Source organism: Gymnoscopelus braueri (assembly GCF_963280865.1).
Source record: "Gymnoscopelus braueri genome assembly, chromosome: 18".
NCBI lineage: Eukaryota > Metazoa > Chordata > Actinopteri > Myctophiformes > Myctophidae > Gymnoscopelus > Gymnoscopelus braueri.
The window spans coordinates 7085451-7106683 of NC_137618.1; the positions used below are offsets into that span (position 1 = coordinate 7085451).

The following is a 21233-nucleotide window of genomic DNA, read 5'->3' on the forward strand; positions in this document are numbered from 1 at the left end:
AAAAATAGCCGATGAGTTCTAATGGAGCTAGATGCCAAACCCTCATTCCTATCATATAAGTCACAGGATAGTTACTCCATCCCATCTTACGCAACTAGTGTGTGTGTGTGTGTGTGTGTGTGTGTGTGTGTGTGTGTGTGTGTGTGTGTGTGTGTGTGTGTGTGTGTGTGTGTGTGTGTGTGTGTGTGTGTGTGTGTGTGCGTGTGTGTGTGTGTGTGTGTGTGCGTGCGTATATGGGCGTGTGTGTGTTTTAAGCCTTTTTAATGTTGTTTAAATTAGCAATTTGCCAATCGTATCCAACCTTATTTTGATAGGGATCATAACAAATGAGTGAGAAGGTGAGAAGTTCAGTCAGAGACGGTTAAGGTGGTTCGTGCAATAGGGATGCCAACCATCCCTTCAGCTTTTTTTCTGTCTACGCCAAATCTCTTTGCCAAAAATAGCCGATCTACAGGGTCAATCATCTACAGGGTCAATCATCTACAGGGTCAATCATCTACAGGGTCAATCATCGCAACACGGCGCGTTGTGAGCTAGTAGATAGATCAGCTGTTTTTGGCTAATGTTACTTCCAGACTATGGATACTGGGGTTCAAGTGGTTTATATAATATATAAAACTTATATAAAACATATATACAGTAAGACTTTTTCTGGGTGTCCTTTATTTTTCTAGAAAATAAGGGACGTAGCGCTATTCGGGCATCTAGTACGGATGCTTCTTGGGCGTCTCCCTAGGGAGTTCCTGGGGCAGACCAAGGACCAGATGTGGGGGATTATATTGTCACACTGGCCTTGGAACGCCTTGGGATCGGCGAGTATGAAGTGGCTAATGTGGTCCGGGAAAGGGAAGTCTGGAGCTCTCTGCTGGAACTGTTGCCCCCGTGACCTGACTACGGATATGTGGATGAAAATGAATGGATGGATGGATGGATGGATGGATGGATGGCTATAACAAATACAAATGTAGAAACATACATACATGCACATAAAATAATTGAAATGATCTGAAAACAATGAGTGGTCCTGATGGTACCCTCGGCCTGTGACCTCCAGCTCTCACTGGATCGGTTCGCAGTCGAGAGTGTGAAGAGGCCAGGATGAGGATCAGCATCTCCAGAAATCTGAGGCCACGGTTCTCAGTAGGAAACTGCAAAGGATTGTGCACTCCAGGGCAGGGAATGAGACTTTGCCCCCCCAGGTGAAGGAGTTCAAGTATCTCTGGGTCTTGTTCACGAGTGAGCTGAGGCCGGAGCAGGAGATCAGCCAGAGAAGCGGAGCACCAGGAGCGGTACTGCGTTCGCTGTACCGCACTGTGGTGGCAAAAAGAGAGCTGAGCCAGAAGGCAAAAGCTCTCAACCTACCGGTCAATCTCCATTCCTGCTCTCACCTGTAGTCATGAAATGAGGGTCATAATGACCCACAAGACGGTGGATAGAAGTGGCCCTAAACTGGTTTTCTCTGGAGAGTGGCTGGCAATTCCTGTGAGAGACTCAGAGAAGAGCCACTGCTCCTTGGCATAGAGAGGAGCCAGATTGAGATGGATGCCACTTGGTTGCCTCCCCTTGGGAGGCACACCCACCAGGGAGGAGGCCACAGGGCAGACCAAGGAACAGATGGGGGGGATTATATCTCCACGCTGGCCTGGGAACGCCTAAGGAATCCCCTCCAGTTAGAGCTGGCTGACGTGGCCAGAGGAGGAGAAGTCTGGGAGTCTCTGCTGGAACTGCTACCTGCACCACCCGACTCCGGATAAGCGGACGAAGATGGACGGGTGGGTGGGTGGGTAGGTGCGTGCATGTGTGTGTGCGTGTGTGCGTGCGTGTGTGTGCTTGCGTGCGTGCGTGCACTGTACCCGCAGTTGTTGCAGTTGAAGTGGTCAGGGTGGTACGGGTCGTTCTTGAAGAGCAGCGGCTGCTCCTCGATGATGGCGTGACACTTCTGGCAGATGTACTTGCCCAGACCGCGAGCCTTCTCTCTGTTGTGGCACGGACGGCACAGGTGCCTGAGAGAGAGAGAGAGAGAGAGAGAGAGAGAGAGAGAGAGAGAGAGAGAGAGAGAAAAACACACACACACACACAGAGAAGCATTAAATTCTGGCTTAACCAATTAAGCCCTGAGGCCTATTCTACAAATGCCTTCTAAATCAGTAGTTCTCAAACTTTCAAGATTTTTCAGAAATGTTAAAAAATAGCAGATGTACAAGCTTAGCTGTGAGCATGTATATCTTGTATATCTGCTATCTTTTAGCCAACACAAAAATCTAAAATGGCACAGATGCTTTTCGTTTTAATGGGTTAAAGTTGACCCAACTTAACCCATTTTCAACCTTATCTTTATATCATCAGTTCAGAAACCTGCGCTACCAGTGACATCATCGACAGGGATTTTCCAAGCAAATAGAAACTACAGCCTTTCTCTTCCTGGAAATAGAAGCCATTAATTGGAATTACAGATGATGTCACTGGTAGGCAGGTTTCTGAACTGTGCACAGCCCTCCTTCCTCTGAGACACAGAGGGAGTAGACAGAAACGGTGTTATCTTATAACGAGCATTAGTGAGGACCAATTCTATGAAGATAGGTTAGAAGTGGGTGAAGTGGTCCTTTTAGTGAAATGCTATTACAAATGAAGGCATGCAGGAAGTTTATAAAACCACTGAGAAGGTTTTAACACAGTTACAGTTAATGTAATAAACTGACAATCTGGTACCGTCCACATTAAGCACGAACATGGGAAAATATTCATTCTACTACTCTGTTACCATCATGTGAAATTCCCTGACATCGTCCATTAACCCTTTGAGGCCGGGAAGGAAACGCATGTGTGTCACTTTAAGGTTTCTTTGGCTATTCCAAAATAGCAGATCTACAAGCTCGTAGCGCGGCACCGAGTGCCGCGCTATGAGCTTGTAGATCTGCTATTTTTTAGAAAAATCGTGTCCCTGGAACAAAATATCTTTAGATGGGAGGGGGTCCGCGGACAAATACATATTATTTTGGGGGTCCTTGACACAAAAAGTTTGAAAACCATTGATAATAATAATGAGCAACATAAGTTGCTTTTTTTTTTTTTATGTTAGGATTTACAAGACATTTGTAAAGTTTTGAGTTTTTTTTGGAGTGAATTTGTAAAAAGATTTGAGTTAAAAACTTTCGCTTTAAAAAAGTATATATATATTCAACCTAAAGATTTGCACACATTTCCACAATGTAAAAAAAAAATAGCAGATCTACAAGCTCGTAGCGCGGCACTCGGTGCCGCGCTATGAGCTTGTATATCTGCTATTTTTATATAGCCAAATAAATCTTAAAATGACACAGATGCGTTCCCGGTCTTAAAGGGTTAAAGGACGTCAATCACGACGTCTTCTTTTCAAAACTGTCCTGAAAACTACATAGATATAAAATCTATTTGAAAGGCGGGGTCATACGATGCTGCCGGTTTGACTTTTTCTCCTCTGTAAATATAGCTAGTTGTATATGTTGATGACATGCATTAATGTGTTAACATTCTACGCTATGTTGATGAATTTATTACATAGGACCACAATGGAAACAAGAAGTCCCCACAACTTTTTTTTGTGTTATCCTTTTAAGCCAAAGTGTTTTTCTGTACCTGAATCAATCACACTGACACGTACCTGCCGGCGTTCTTGACAAAGCCCACGTCCGCCAACACGGCCTGGCAGAGGTCACAGCAGAAACAGTCCGGGTGCCAGCTCTGGTTCATGGCTTTGATGACACGGCCGATGATGAACTCCCCTGGACATTCATAGTTAAACACGTTAGTCATTTTATATCATCATCGTTAACCACTTAAACCAGGGGTCTTCAACGTTTTCAGGCCAAGGACCCCCTAGCTGAGAGAGAGATGAAGCAGGGACCCCCTCTATATTGTATAAAATTGTGTTTTAGATTCAACTTTTTTCGTTTACGTTTACTGTTCTTTTTTCCCTCCACACCTATACCTCTTTGCCAAAAATAGCCGATCTACAAGCTCACAACGCCTCGCAGCGCGAGGCGTTGTGAGCTTGTAGATCTGCTATTTTTGGCTAAAGTTCTCCTCAGAAAAGGGATGTGAGGGTTCAAGTGGTCATGGTAAAAAAAAAATAATATCACACAAAGATTTGGCGGACCCCCTGTAGTAACTCTGAGGACCCCCTAGGGGTCCCGGACCCCCTGTTGAAGACCCCTGACTTAAACCCTATGCCGTCGCTGTCGGGTGGAAACCTTGTACGTCCAAAACTGTTACTTTTCAGAAAAAAAATGAAAAATAACCTGTGCTCGGGTGGATTTCAAACATAGCGAAGATAGCCAATCTACAAGCTCACAATGCTTTGCATTGTGAGCTTGTAGATTGGCTATTTTCACTAGTTTTGCGCGACACTGTTCGGAGCAGGTCATTAATTTACCCCCAAAAATACCAAAGAAACCATAAAAAGTTGAAATATGGAGATACAAGGTTTCTGCCCGACAACAACGATAGACTTCGTTGACCGGGACCTGATCCTCTCCTTTTGTCAAGGGAAAGCATACTGTAGATGGAGTCTTTTATGTAATAAATAAAATTACAACATTTTATTCATACTATTCACTTTATGTTCAATCATAACAACCTCAGATATTTTTGAGAGTTAATAGGGCCACTCTGCATGTCATAATTGAGTATTATTGATATTGTTTCATGACACTGCAGTTACGGTACTCACCACACTGGTGGCAGCAGGGAGCAAACAGCATCTGGAAATCGTGCTCGCAGTACTTCCTGCCTTCGAACTGCAGAAGAAGAACAATAAAAAAATACAAATACAAACATTTATTATATGTTAAACTTTACATACATCAGAATAAAACTACGAATATTCCTTATACATTAGAATAAAACTGTATTAATTATGTTTCAAGTCAATCAGTTCAAGATCTATTAGAAACAGCCGTTACTGTGTCTCTTTCTAACCTTTATTTACCCAGGGGAGGTTCGCTGAGAACTAATTATCTTGCTCAGGAACACTCTGCTTCTTAAAGGAGTGTTTCGCAACGGGTTTGGGGACCACCGTGGGTCCAAATGGACCCTTTGGGGGTCTGTAACTCTGAGAGTGTACAAATGGCGAGGATAGGCGAAAAAGGCGAGACCTTATGGCGAAAAAGGTTGAGACCTTATGGATCCATTTGGTTCCATTTGTGCAGTCTCTCAGAGTTAAATTAACACTGAGGATTTTTATAGAGTAGATTTGGGGTTCCAGAGATAAAAACATTGCATCAAATGAGGGGTCTAATGCATATCAAACTGGGGGTCCTTGAAATGAAAAAGGTTGAGAATAACTGTCTTAAAGATGAATGACTTCCTTCCCTGGGCTTTGATCTGTGTGCGTGTGCGTGTGCGTGTGCGTGTGCGTGTGCGTGTGCGTGTGCGTGTGCGTGTGCGTGTGCCTGTGTGTGTCTGTGTGTGTGTCTGTGTGTGTGTCTGTGCGTGTTCGCGTGCGTGCGTGCGTGCGTGCGTGCGTGCGTGCGTGCGTGTGCCTGTGTGTCTGTGTGCGTGCGTGCGTCTGTGTGTGTGTGTGTGTGTGTGTGTGTGTGTGTGTGTGTGTGTGTGTGTGTGTGTGTGTGTGTGTGTGTGTGTGTGTGTGCGCGTGCGTGTGCGTGTCTGTGTGTGTGCGTGCGTGCGTGTGTGTGTAGCTTTGATCGTGTGTAGCTTTTGAATGAGGGTCTAATGCATATCCAACTGGGGGTCCTTCAAATGAAAAAGGTTGAGAATAACTGTCTTAAAGATGAATGACTTCCTTCCCTGGGCTTTGATCTGTGTGCGTGTGCCTGTGCCTGTGCCTGTGCCTGTGTCTGTGTCTGTGTCTGTGCCTGTGCCTGTGTGTGTGTGTGCGTGTGCGTGCGCGTGTGTGCGCGTGCGTGTGCGTGTCTGTGTGTGTGCGTGCGTGCGTGTGTGTGTAGCTTTGATCTCATGCACACAGATGCATCTTGCCTTTGATGCAGTCACTGAGAGCAGACCTGTGGGGTCTCAGGGGCCTGCTGGAGAGCCATGTGGCCTTGTTGTTTGGGTGACTATTGATCAGCTCACAGTTTTACTGGAAACAACAAGCCTCTAGATCTTGACCTCTCTCTGTTAACCTTAAAGGACAACTTAGTTTTTTTTACAACCAAGGTTTATATTTTAGCTTGTAATTAAAGTAAATAAAAGATGAGTGTTCTTTTTTTCCCATTTACTACTTTCTATAGTTTGAGCAATTTTCGCAATCTTTTTTACAGTGGGCGGGGGCATTCTGTCCGGTGGCCAAATATGTATTTTTTACACAATAAAAAAGGTAGGCCTACAGTGGTCTTTGATGGCCAGATGTGAGTTATTGGGGGCTAGAAGAGCTACTGTAAAGAATAATAAAGAAATCGCCGGGTCGTTGTGTAAAAAAAGACACCCACTGTAAAAAAAAATCGCGAAAATTGCTAAAACTATAGAAAGCAGTAAATTTAAATATTTTAACACTCATCTTTTATTTACTTTAATTACAACCTAAAACATAAACCTTGGTTATAAAAAAGCAAAGTTGTCCTTTAAAAGGATCTGGTGCTTTATAATGCTTTAATGGAAACGCTACCCCACCGTGCAAGAGGATGGAGAGAGCAGTGGTGGAAGAAGTACTCACATTCTTTACTTAAAATTTACTTGAGTAAAAGTATTGGAATCAGAATTAAAGTACTTAAAGTACTCAAGTAGTAGAAAGTACTCATTATGCAGTATGTCCCATTTCACAAGTTTTAAAATGTATAAACATCTTTTGAAAACAGCCGATCTACAAGCTCACAATGCGTCGCATCGCGACGCATTGTGAGCTTGTAGATCCTCTATTTTCGAATGGCCGAAATGTATATAGGGCGAGGGTATATAGGGCGAAAGTGGTTACTGTATGTTTTGTAATAATAATCAAAATCTACAAAGTAACCAGTAACTAAAGGTTTCAAATAATTGCAGTGGAGTAAAAGTATAATATTCGCCTCTGAGATGTAGGCTAGCGGAGTAGACATAAAAGTACTGAAAATTGGAGATAGTCCGTAAAAAAAGTAAAAAATACCTCAAAATTGTACTTAAGTATAGTACTTGTGTTACTTTACAGCAGTGGTTCTCAACCTTTTCAGGCTGCGACCCCCAAAAAGAATCATATTTGAACTGGGGACGCCCCAACATAATCATATTTGTACTGTGGACCCCCCAGCATAATCATATTTGTACTGGGGACGCCCCAACATAATCATATTTGTACTGTGGACCCCCCAACATAATCATATTTGTACTGGGGACCCCCCAACATAATCATATTTGTACTGGGGACCCCCCAACATAATCATATTTGAACTGGGGACCCCCCAACATAATCATATTTGAACTGGGGACCCCCCAACATAATCATATTTGAACTGGGGACCCCCCAACATAATCATATTTGTACTGGGGACCCCCCAACATAATCATATTTGAACTGGGGACCCCCCAACATAATCATATTTGTACTGGGGACCCCCCAACATAATCATATTTGAACTGGGGACCCCCAAACATAATCATATTTGTACTGGGGACCCCCCAACATAATCATATTTGAACTGGGGACCCCCCAACATAATCATATTTGTACTGGGGACCCCCCACCCAGACAAGCACTTGGAATTGTAGCCGTTGAGGCATTACATTTAGTTTGACAATGTCCCACAGATAAATATTGTGAAAATAGCTGATCTACAAGCTCACAACGCCTCGCAACGCGAGGCGTTGTGAGCTTGTAGATCTGCTATTTTCACAATGTTTGCCTCTTTCTGGTCTTTTTTTTTTTTTTTAGGTACACATTTTTTTTTTCTTACATTTTTCAATGTCATCTGGGGACCCCCCCCCCAAAATCATGTGGCGACCCCCCCCCCCCTGGGGGTCCCGACCCACACGGGTTGAGAACCACTGCTTTACACCACCGGCAGAGAGTTATAGTTTGCTCACCTCATAGAAGAGTCCCTCGGGGAACTGCTGGAAGCACTGAGCGCAGACGAAGCACTGCTCGTGGTACAGCTCCCCGTTGCTGTTGACGATCTTCTCGGCCGGGGCGAAGCCACTCTTGCAGCGCTCGCACATGGCGTTGGCCAGAGCGTTGGCCATGTTGCTGCAAAACGAACAGGACGAGAGAGGAGAGGACAAGGTTTACTCATCTGCAGCGCTGCAGTACACTTTAACCCATTAACCCATTAAGACCGGGGGACGCATCTGTGTAACCACTTTATCCATATTTTATACTTTTGGCTATTAAAAAATAGCAGATCTACAAGCTCATAGCGCGGCACCGAGTGCCGCGCTATGAGCTTGTAGATCTGCTATTTCTTTTTAAATCGTGTTTTTTTTTTTTTGCAAATCTTTGAATATATATCTATAAAGCAATTGTTTTTTACTCAAATCTTTGCTTCTGGGGGTCCCTGGATTTTTTTTTTTTTAGATGGGGGTCCGCAGCCAAATACATATCGTTGTGGGGCTCCTTGACACTGACATTAATATTATAGCAACATAAGTGTTTCAGAAAACTGTTTTAAACTGATTTAGAAGACATTTGTAGAATCCCCAGAAGCAATAACATTTTAGCTAGAAATGCTCGCTTTAAATATATATATATATATTCAAAGATTTGCACAACATTTTTCACGATTTTTAAAAAATAGCAGATCTACAAGCTCATAGCGCGGCACTCGGTGCCGCGCTATGAGCTTGTAGATCTGCTATTTTTGAATAGCCCAACGAAATCTAAAAATGACACACAGATGCGTTCTCAGGTCTTAAAGAGTTAAGACCTGAAGCGATTCTTAAAAAAAATCTAAATCCTAACATTTTTTTGAAAAAGATTGAAAACATTTTTTTTCAAGATTTTTCAAAAATAGCAGATCTACAAGCTATGAGCTTGTAGATCTGCTATTTTTGAAAAGCCTAAAGAAATCTAAAAGTGACACAGATGCGTTCCAGGTCTTAATTGATTTAATCGACTATAATAAAATCAGCGATGATTGGTCATTTTATAAAATAAACGATGAGTAATAAATATCTATTTTGGGCAAGTCACCCAGGGGGGTCCCCAAATGATTTGGGGCAATGGGGGGGTGGTCCCCAGATAATTTGCACTTCATTTGGAACATTGTTTTCTCACTCGACAGTAAACAAACCAACATACAGGGTATCTGCACATTTCTAGTGAAATCTTTTTTTCCAAAATGAAAAGAAGAAAAGAAGAATAAGACCATTACTGTGTCAAACGTAATCCACAAACCATACCACACACACAAATGGTCAAATATTGGCCTGAGAAAGAGACATTTTTTATCTGTGGAACTGAGTCAAACAAACTAAATGTAACGCCTCAACTCCTACATTTCCAGGTGCTTGTTAGGGTGGGGAGTCCCCATGTTCATATACCATTATTTTGAAGGTCCTGGCCTGAAAAGTTTGAGAACCACTGCTTGTTGTCATATAAAACAGCTGGGTTTAGGTAGTCAGAATGAGATGACAGCTCATTCTGGGTATAGGCTCATCCCAGCGCTGGGAGTTGGAAGATGGGAGAGCCTTTCCACAAACTGAATTATTACTGTATCAGCTTTCTGTGTGTAAGCGTGCGCGCGTGTGTGTACTTATATTACTATGCTTGCGAGGACCATATGTCCCCACGAGTATAGTAGAATTTGAGAAATAGACATTTTGAGGTCGATTTATCTGGTCCTCACAAGATAAATGAATTTTAAGGGATTTGGGGGAGTTATGCTTACAATCAGCGTTCAAAAATGCTGATGTCCTCACAAGTATAGTAATACAAACATGTGCGTGCGTGCATGTGTATGCGTGCATGTGTGTGTGTGTGTGTGTGTGTGTGTGTGTGTGTGTGTGTGTGTGTGTGCGTGCGTGCGTGCGTGTACATGGCAGAAAGCAGACGACTGGCTTGCAACTCAATTTGGTATACGCTCCACTCCCAGCTTTAATGAAAAGAGAGCGCCTGTTAAACCAGCCAATTATAGTACAGTATCTGCCAAGGAACTCCACGGAACCAAAAACCAAGTAAACAACAACGTGCGAACAAATTATGATGATAGTGAAGATATCTCACTGTGTGTGTGTGTGTGTGTGTGTGTGTGTGTGTGTGTGTGTGTGTGTGTGTGTGTGTGTGTGTGTGTGTGTGTGTGTGTGTGTGTGTGTGTGCGCGCGTGTGCACGCGGTATTCAAAAGAGAAATTGAGTTCAAGTCAGGGCGGTGCTGGGTGTTTAAAAACTATGTAGTTTCTCAACTACTGGCTCTGGGCCCATGTATTGACCGGGTCATGGAACATGTTCAACAGAAGAGATATGTGGGGTATTTTGAAACACACTGTTCTCAAAGTCTGGTCCGGGGACCCCCAGGGGTCCTTGAGGAGACTTCAACAAAAACACAGCGGCTAGCCATTACTAATAGATCATTTATTAAACGTAATAATTACACCTTGTGCAACATTCACAATCACTGGTTGTGACTGCAGTGGTGGAAAGTACATGTACTCAAGTACTGTACTTAAGTACAATTTGAGGTATTTACTCTTTTTTACTACGAGGTTCCCAGGATCGAACTGGGAACCTCGCAATTCCAATCCGGCCACTTTACCGGCCACTCTACCCCTGAGCCACTGCCACACCACCATGTGCCCGAGTACTTCCATCACTGGCAATGAGAACTAAAGGCTATAAGGCACAGAGAGAGAGAGAGAGAGAGAGAGAGAGAGAGAGTGTGAGAATCAGAAAGAGAAAGAGAGTGAAAGAGGAGGTAGATAATTCTTGTTCTTTCTGCTTTGTTTAAAAGGTCAGAATTCCAAAGAGTGTCAGGGCAACTGTGACGCACGCACGCACGCACGCACGCACGCACGCACGCACGCACGCACGCACGCACGCACACACACACACACACACACACACACACACACACACACACACACACACACACACACACACACACACACACACACACACACACACACACACACACACACACACACACACACACACACACACACACACACACACACACACACACACACACACACACACACCATGTAAGGTGTTCAGTGTGCGATGCCATCCATCCATACTGACTGCGTTACATCATTGAGTGCGTGTTTGTGTGTGTGCGTATGCGTGTGCGTGTGCGTGTGCATGTGCATGTGCATGTGCGTGTGCGTGTGCGTGTGTGTGTGTGTGTGTGTGTGTGTGTGTGTGTGTGTGTGTGTGTGTGCACATTCCCCATCAGCCTCTGCTCTGTTGCTACACAGCAGCACAACCGTTTTAATGTGGTCGCAGTCGGTTGGAAACCTTGTACAGAACTGGAAATGTCAGGATATGGGGGGGAAGAACCTGCGTTTAAATGGATCCAATGAGTCACAAGCTCTTGTTAATACTTTTCGTTGGGTCAATATTTATTACAGACTTTCACTTTCAAACATCCTATTGCCTAATGCAGGGGTCTTCAACATTTTCAGGCCAAGGACCCCCTAGCTGAGAGAGATGAAGCAGGGACCCCCTCTATATTGTATAAAAATTGTGTTTCAGATTTAACTTTTTTTTGTTTACTTGATCTGCTCTTTTTTTCCCTCTACACCAAACACCTCTTTGCCAAAAAATAGCAGATCTACAAGCTCACAACGCCTCGCAGTGCGAGGCGTTGTGAGCTTGTAGATCTGCTATTTTTTTTGCCAAAGTTCTCCTCAGAAAAGGGATGCTAGGGTTCAAGTGGTTAAGGTAAAAAAAAAAATCATGTCACACAAAGATTTGGCGGACCCCCTGTAGTAGCTCTGAGGACCCCCTAGGGGTCCCGGACCCCCTGTTGAAGACCCCTGGCCTAATGGATAACAAACATAACGTCCAGACTTGCGAGGAGCACCGTTGCTCCAATCCGCACCAAACTTGCCACAAACCCTGTCCAGTGGGTCTGCAATGACACTAGTCACACCAGGGACCACGCTGTACAACCCAGCATACTTGTAGATCGGCTACTTTTGTGCGACACTATCTTACGACAAAGTAGGGTATTAATTTACCCCAACGCATCAAAAGTTAATATGAGGTTTCTGCCCGACAGGGACGATATTATTCACACATTTTGTGTCTCATTGGAGAGTCCAGCTTGTAGAGACAGGAAGGACAGCAGTGTTGATTTCGTCGACTAAAACTATGAAGAAAAATGTTCGTCAACTACCTTTTTTCACAGACGAAAACTAAATAAAAACTAAATACAAACTAAGCTATGATGACTAAAACTAAGACCAAATATGTTGACAATTTCGTCAACAAATAAAAACTAGACTATAATGTTAGAGGGAGGGACTAGTGGAGAAGAGATCCAGTAGAACTAAAAGACAAGTCATTTTATGTTTGGTTACGCTCTCGGGTGTTGCGCTCTGAAAATAGCAGATCTACAAGCTCACAGCTTGTAGAGCTGCTATTTTCAGCATGCATCCAAGTGTAAAATCAGGCATTACGCCAAAAGACATTTAGTCGACTAAATCAACTGTAGATTTAGTCGACTATAATTGTTTGATATTTTCTCAACTAAAACTCAATCTGGGAACCCATAGCCAAATGAGAAGGAAATACAGCGCCCTCTGCTGTATGTACTATCTCACTTGGCTCTGGGACAATGACGACGGAGCACCCGTGCGCAAGGAAACCGGGGTTTTGGTCTGCCTTGAACCTTCAGTGTTTCACTTCCGGTGGTGCCACTATGTTTTCATTCCCACTAACAATATTTCTACACGGAACACTAACACCATTTCTCCCAGAGAACATGGATGGTTTTGGTTATAAGCCCACTTGTTTCTATGATGAAAGAGCAAGTTAAAATGTGAATATCTTTTCGTGGTTTTGTCTGCTCCGAGGACGCTATTGTTAAATTAGTTTTGGTTGGTTTCAAGTGGGGAAGGATCGACGGACACGTAAATCCCGCCCACTACATTTGATTGGGTAAAGTGCGGCCTGCTTCCTGATCTGAAGGCACGCCCACTTGTAGCCCAGTGTGTACACGTTATGACGAACCTTCACGACAGATTCCAACGCAGAGCAGAATCTGTTCTTGAGAGATTAACTAAAATTAGACCAACAGTAAAACATTTCAGATTACTAAAATATGACAACACTGCAGGACAGACAGACAGACAGACAGACAGACAAGAGGAGATACATCAGGCATAAGAGCAGGATCCCAGCCCAGAACATCACAAACAAACAAACACAATCACTTTACTCAATTGAGGCGTTTGGCGGACGCTCTTTGAAACCTTTTAAAGGTTTTGGCCTGTGATGACGTCATACCCAAAATAGGGACAACGCCAGGTTGAAAGTGGTTAACCCATTAAGACCGGGAACGTTTATTTTATACTTTGACTCTTCAAAAATAGCAGATCTACAAGCTCATAGCGCGGCACTCGGTGCTTTTTTAAATTCGTGAAAATGTGTGCACATCTTTGAATATATATATTTAAAGCGAACATTTTTTACTCAAATCTTTGCTTCTGGGGGGTCCCTGGAACAACATATTTTGAGATGAGGGTCCGTGGCCAAATATATATAAATTTGGGGGACCTTGAAGTTTGAGAACCACTGATATTATGGCAACTGAAGTGTTTCAGAAAAGGATAGGATTTAGAAGACATTTGTAGAATCCCCCCAGAAGCAAAGATTTGAGTTACAAATGTTCGCTTTAAAAAATATATATATATTCAAAGATTTGCACAGATTTTCAAAAAAATATTGCAGATCTATAAGCTCGTCTAGCTTGTATATCTGCTATTTTTGAATAGCCAAATAGATCTATAAATGACACAGATGCGTTCCCAGTCTTAGTGGGTTAAGGGGTGAATGAGGGGAGACAAGGGAGCTTTTTGACCGCAGGCTCTTTCTTTGTTGTTTATCAACTGTAAGTTCATGTTTAGCCTGTGTGATGGAGTAACGTTGAGAAACACATATAATTTGACTGACGCAACTTCCATCTCTTATAAACAAAAGGAGACGTGAGTGTTCAACAGCAACAACAGACTGTAACACCCCCCATCCCCCCCGATCAAGCATGGCTTTGTTTTTGATTTGTTTGAAAAGCCTCAACAACAGACATGATGATACTTTGTCATCCAACATCAGGGTAAGTGATGAGTACTAAGAAAACAAATACAACGTAACTAGCATAACAAGTAAACATCAAACTTCTATCTAAATAGCATCTGGTAAATAGCATCATTTACAAAAACATTTTGCAACATCCTAAACGTAATGATATATTAATTGAGAGAAGAAATAATAATAAAATAATAAAAAATATAAAGTGAGAAACACAGATCTTGTCTTAGACAGGTACATTAGCTAATCAATATGCGGCGGTTCCAGTGTGCAGGTGAAATACATATATATACATCGCTAACTGTGCGGGTAATGTGCATATCTAATCAATAGCAGCAATGTCACAGTGGAATGTCACAGGTCCATTTGGTTCTATTTGTACACTCTCAGAGTTATGGGGGTTCCTTGAAATTAAAAAAGAGAACCACTGTGCTACACTAAATGGAACAGAGTCTTCATTAGAATCAAGGCAATATGGGTGCTGTGCACAGAGCAGTGGTTCTCAAACCTTTTCATGTCAAGGACCCCCAAATGTACAATTATTAGCCCGTGGACCCCCATTTGAAAAGATATGCCAGGGACCCCCCCTAAGAGAAGATTTGTACGGCTCTATAGCAGTGATTCTCAACCATTTTAATTTCAAGGACCCCCCAGTTTGACATGCATCAGGATTATTAGGCTACGGTAGATCCCCATTTAATGGTATTTCTATCTCTGGGACCCCAATTTATATTGTAAGATCAATGTTAATTTAACTCTGAGAGTGTACAAATGGAACCAAATGGACCCGTTAGGGTCCATTTGGTTCCATTTGTACACTCTCCGAGTTACAGACCCATAAGGGTCCATTTGGTTCCTACTATCATTTAGCTGGGGACCCCCTGGAACTCCCTCAAGGACCCCTACTTTGAGAACCACTGGCATAGAGCCTATTGCTGCTCTCACCACATTGACACAAGATGCTTGCATCGACGTGGAGGAGCCTCCTCCATCTGGCTCTGGTGCTTCACGCTGCTGCGTTCACACTCTTCTTATCACATCCATATTGTTCTTGCTCCAGCACCACCACGCCCCTGTCTGGACCGGACCCCGCTGCTCATGAACCCAGAGCCCTGCCCAGAGCCTCAAAGAATGCTGGGAGGAAGTGACACATCCCTTGGGCATTTTCTACCCCACCTCTCACACACACACACACACACACACACACACACACACACACACACACACACACACACACACACACACACACACACACACACACACACACACACACACACACACACACACACACACACACACACACACACACACACACACACACACACACACACACACACACACACACACACACACACACACACACACACAGTCCCTAACTCTCCGCTACTCTCCCTCGCCCATCCTCACACAAGAGGACATATAAGGAGATGTGGAATCTTAAACAGAATTCACTTAAGGGACCACAATCATTGGCTCCGACCAAACAGAGCTATGCGACGGTCTCACATAGCGAGCTGCAGAAGGACGATATAAATTAAGGTTTAAAGGGATAGTTCACCCCCCAAAAAACTTTTTTCTAATCGATTAGTCACCCCATGGAGACTTGAATTCAAGTCTTTTTTTGGTGATATTTTTTTGTTTTTGTCGCATTCCTAAGCCAATAATTTGATGACCAGCGGACCGGTAGGCAGCGGTTCCGGTTCTTCGAGTCTCCTACCGGGAACTAGCCTGGTAAACCCCCTCCCTCCGGAAATCTCATTTGCATTTGATTTCAGGGAGGTCTGGGATTGCGCAGGGAGTAGAGATGGCCGAACACTGCGTGTCCGAACCAATCAGCGGCTGCTAGGGGCGGGATCATCCAATCACCTGCCTAGTAGCTTGAAAAAAAGAAAAACGGTCTGTCATCGATTCTGCGACCGGAGTCTCAGATGGGAAGTAGGCTGTGAAACAAATGTGTGTCGCAAGCTTCTTCCATTTGACGGTGTCAGGTTAACCGGGAACCGCTGCCGGTCATCAAATTATTGGCTTAGGAATGCAACAAAAACAAAAAAAATATCCATTAATTCAAGTCTCACTAATCGATAGAAAAAAAGTCCTTTTGGGGGTGAACTGTCCCTTTTAAGTGGACAGGGGGACGTGAACCCACGACCCTTTGGGGTCCACCCACTGTCCAGCCCAGTGTGCTGCTGCTGTTTGTCAACACATGGATGGAAGTCCCAGAGAGGAAGCAGGTCCACCGTCTGCTCTGTTCTACTGTTTGTCTCTTCTGTTTGGAATAACTAGAAGCCCCCCCACATACAATAACCTTAAAGGGATATTTCACTTTCAAAAAAACTTTTGGTCATTTTATCGTCTACTCAGGCTTTTGTGAGCCCCCCAGACCGTTTTTAAGTTGCTTGATTCAGTATTTAGATATTTGATATTCATTTTATCAGACACGCCCCCTTCCTATACAAACCCATTATAACTTCAAACTCCATTTTTAACATGTTAGATTCATCAAAAACACCCGTCCTTGGTTCTGGTGACTCACCCTGCCCTCCTAATACGTGAGGGGGCCGTGTTTTTTCGATGACTTTTTTCATTTTTTTTTTTTTTTTTTTTGGAAAATGAAAAAAATTAGATACATTTAAAAAATCAAATAAAATGGAGTTTGAAGTTATAATGGGTTTGTATAGGAAGGGGGCGTGTCTGATAAAATGATTATCAAATATCTAAATCAAGCAACTTAAAAACGGTCTGGGGGACTCACAAAAGCCTGAGTAGACGACAAAATGACCAAAAGTTTTTTTGAAAGTGAAATATCCCTTTAAAGCAGGGGTCTTCAACGTTTTCAGGCCAAGGACCCCTTTGCTGAGAGAGAGATGAAGCAGGGACCCCCTCTATTTTGTATAAAATTGTGTTTCAGATTAAACTTTTTTCGTTTACTTGGTCTGCTCTTTTTTCGCTCGACACCTATACCTCTTTGCCAAAAAATAGCCGATCTACAAGCTCACAACGCCTCGCAGCGCGAGGCGTTGTGAGCTTGTAGATCGGCTATTTTTTGGCTAAAGTTTTCCTCAGAAAAAGGGATGCTAGGATTCAAGTGGTTAAGGTAAAAAAAAAATATCATATCGCACAAAGATTTGTAGTAACTCTGAGGACCCCCTGTTGAAGACCCCTGCCTTAAAGCCCCCCACATATCCCCCATACCAACTCCACTGACACCCCCCCACCCACCCACCCCCCATACCGCCATAACCAACCCAACAACACAGATCTCATATTCTAGATGTAAGATTCATATCTTCCTGTGTGCTGCTATAGCAGTGATTCTCAACCTTATACATGTTTTATTATCATTAAAGGAGTAGTTCACCCAAAAAAATTACTTATTTTCTATCAATTACACTCCCCATGAAGCCTTGAATTCATGGAGATTTTTTTTTTTTTGGGGGCGCATTCCTAAGCCAATAATTTGATGACCGGCGGTCTCTCCGGAGACACAAATTACCTGCATTTTGAGTCTCCTACCGGAGACATTAGCATCTTTCCACCGGTCATCAAATGATTGGCTTAGGAATGTGACATAAACTAAAAACTCCCCATGAATTCAAGGCTTCATGGGGTGTGTAATTGATGGAAAATAAGTAGTTTTTTATTATTATTATTATTCATATATAAATATTTTGAGTAGCCAATAAATTGTACCCGTTTTTTTTTTTTACCCGTTGTATCCTACTGTCTCACCTGCAAGTGAGGAGTCCCTACTGGGAGGACTACGTAGCACCTCTGTCAACACTCCCTGCTGACAGGAGTCGCCCCCGGCCCGTATAGTAGGCTACGTACGGACGTACGTGCGGCGACAAACGGATGCACGGCGGTGGAGTCCAACCCCCCAGAGTAGACACTAATAATCCAGAAACGGTTGAGACCCACTGATCTGCAGTACATGAAGTCTGAGATCCGCATCGGATCCACTCCTTTCCCAGAGAACCACACAGGGGCGTCGCGGCCATTCACTGTGCGTACGACGCGACACCCTCACTCTCACAGATCCGTGATTTCATACCCCCCCCACTTTTTGAAAAAAATAAATACAAAAATAATTAATTAACCTTACCCTAACCCTAAAACCGAAATAAAGAAACCAAAACGCCCAAAAAACGCACATTTTTGAGAAAAAAAAAATTCGTTTACATTTGACAGTTACAAATGTTCGCTTGAAAAAAATGATATTCAAGGATTTGTACAAATTTTCACGATTTTTCAAAAATAGCAGATCTACAAGCTAATAGCGCGGCACTCGGTGCCGCGCTATTAGCTTGTATATCTGCTATTTTTGAATAGCCAAAGTATAAAATAAGGGCTATAGTCCACCGAAAGTCCATCCCCCCCACCTTCTGAGAGCCTGTGACGTCCCTGGAACCACAGATTGGATTAGATCTTTTACGGCCAGCGGGCCTATTATTATACGTATGTCTGTGTGTTTGTGTCCAGAACTAATCTTGACAAACAGCTGCAAAGCGCCAAACTTCTTGCCAGTGGGCTAACTTAGTACCTCCGCATTAAATTGGAGCCATGCCGTTCCCAGGATGATTTGATTCTCCTTTGATTTTTTTACTTTCTAATTGTTCCCGCACAGTTTTTGCTGCCGGGCGATTGTTCTGCAGTCTCTATTGAGAGACGACCGTTTAGTATTTATAGGTGAAGTATTTATAATGATCGCTATTTCATTTATGCCCAGAGGAGACTAGACTAGACCAGAGCCATTGAGACATATTAAAGGAGGAGTTCACCCAAAAAATGACTTATTTTCTATCAATTACACACCCCATGAAGCCTTGATTTCATGGATTTATTTTTGTTTTTGTGGCATTCCTAAGACAATAATTTGATGACCGTGTGTATTTCCGGTAGGAGACACAAATAATCTACTTTGTGTCTCCTACCGGATACATTAGCCGGTAGGAGACGGGAATCAAATTATTAGCTTAGGAATGCGACAAAAACTAAAAAGAATCCATGGATTCAAGGCTTCATAGGGTGTGCAATTGATAGAAAATAAGTAATTTTTTGGGTGAACTCCTCCTTTAACACATTCACTGCCATTAACTTCATTTTAAAAAAAAAAAATATATATATATATATATATATATATATATATATATATATATATATATATATATATATAATTATTTAAAAAAAAATCCCACACAGAACCAGAAGATAACGCGATCCAAAGATTTACTGCTCCATTCACTTCCTGGTTAAAGTATTTGGGAAACATTCTGTATCTCAGCTCATGTGTTTTACTATGTATTTTTTGGCGAAACATGCTATTTTCAACTGGGTATAACGAACGGGAGGTCCATTTTTTTGCGGGGACGGAAGCACAGTGAAACCCTCCGTGATTGGCCACCACCAGGGGATCAATCATACTGGAGATAGATATTCTGTGGTTCTTGATAGATTAGTCAGAGTGCTTAAAAATGCTGGCAGAAGCTACAGCCTGTTTAGTCAATAAATACCCCTGGCAGTCAATGTTGTGTTAAGACAATTAATCACCAAGTAAAATGTCATAATGGTTTCACAGCCCTAATCATAACCGGGACACCACTCCCCTGGCTCCTCCCCCTGTCTTATCAAACACAGCTCCTCCACATATACAGCAAGTAGCATTTACTCACAGGCAGTGGTGGAAAGTAACTAAGTACATTTACTTAAGTACTGTACTTAAGTACAATTTTGAGGTATTTGTACTTTACTTGAGTATTTCCAATTTTCAATACTTTTACTCCACTACATCTCAGAGGCAAATATTGTACTTTTACTCCACTACAATTATTTGAAAATGTTTGTTACTAGTTACTTTTCAGATATAAATAATTACATTATGAAACATACATTAACCAATTTGGCCCTATTTTATACATACAGTAGGCTATTTGAAAATAGCAGATCTACAAGCTCACAACGCGTCGCGCTGTACTTAGTACTTTTACTTTTGGTACTTTAAGTACATTTTGATGCCAATACCTTTGTACTTTTACTCAAGTAAATTTTGAATTCCGGGCTTTTACTTGTAACGGAGTACTTCTACATTGCAGTATTGATACTTTTACTTAAGTAAAACATTTGACAACTTTTTCCACCACTGCTCACAGGATGCTTCAAAAGGTCAAAGGCCAGTCCACGCAGATATCCTCAACCCAGAGGGGTGCGTTCCATACATTCCATAGGGCTGGACCACTCATGGACAAATGACATTATCCACTTGCGATGCGAGTAAAAGATGAACTATTTTTTTTAAAGAAATGCAATATTTAAGGCGTTTTTTAATTGAACATTTTTGTTACAGAGGGCAATTATAATGTATTAAAGGCATTTAATGAGGTGGTCAGAAACACTGCAGGTCATGTGGTTCATGTATGTCACCTGCATCATCCACAACCAATATGAGGATTCGATGTTTGTTTGTAACTACGGTAATACAGTAGTGGTGTTACGGAACTATTGGTTGCCTGATGGCAAGCGTTACTTCCACATTGTTCTTTTTGTTGCCGTTATCTCTGAAAATGGGTGAAGTGGTCCTTTAACTCTAAGAGTTATGGGGGTCCATGGGCTAATGCATAGCAAAGTGGGGGTCCCTGAAATGAAACCGTTTGAGAATCACTCCACTAGAGTGAACAAAGATGACTCAACTCTTTCCATCTCAATGGCTCTGGACTAGATGACATGGTCAGAAAGTGGCCAGTTTGTCAATGTGGTGACGATGACCTGTCTTTGTTCACAAACTGCACACCTACTAACCCCAGCATCTGTATTGTGGGCAGTGGTGGAAAGTAACTAAGTACATTTACTTAAGTACTGTACTTAAGTACAATTTTGAGGTACAGTATTTGTACTTTACTTGAGTATTTCCAATTTCCAATACTTTTACTTCTACTCCACTACATTTACTTGAAAACTTTAGTTACTAGTTACTTTTCAGATATAAATTATGATATAATGAAACATACATTAACCACTTTAAACCTATTTTATACCTAGGCTATTTGAAAATAGCCGATCTACAAGCTCACAACAAGCTCACAATACTCAAGT

The 21233-nt window shown here is 42.5% G+C and overlaps 1 protein-coding gene across 8 annotated transcripts in view; it reads right to left on the reverse strand.

Moving 5' to 3' along the window:
• Nucleotides 1–21233, reverse strand: part of lims2 (LIM and senescent cell antigen-like domains 2) — a 76531-nt gene that overhangs the window by 14008 nt on the left and 41290 nt on the right. For all 8 annotated transcript variants that reach the window (XM_080412716.1, XM_080412717.1, XM_080412714.1 and 5 more), the window contains exons 2-5: nucleotides 7990–8149; nucleotides 4709–4775; nucleotides 3641–3761; nucleotides 1854–2003 (exon numbers count right to left, since the gene is read on the reverse strand). In XM_080412716.1, the coding sequence (XP_080268842.1) occupies nucleotides 1854–2003; nucleotides 3641–3761; nucleotides 4709–4775; nucleotides 7990–8149 (498 nt within the window). The remainder of the gene's footprint in view (nucleotides 1–1853; nucleotides 2004–3640; nucleotides 3762–4708; nucleotides 4776–7989; nucleotides 8150–21233) is intronic.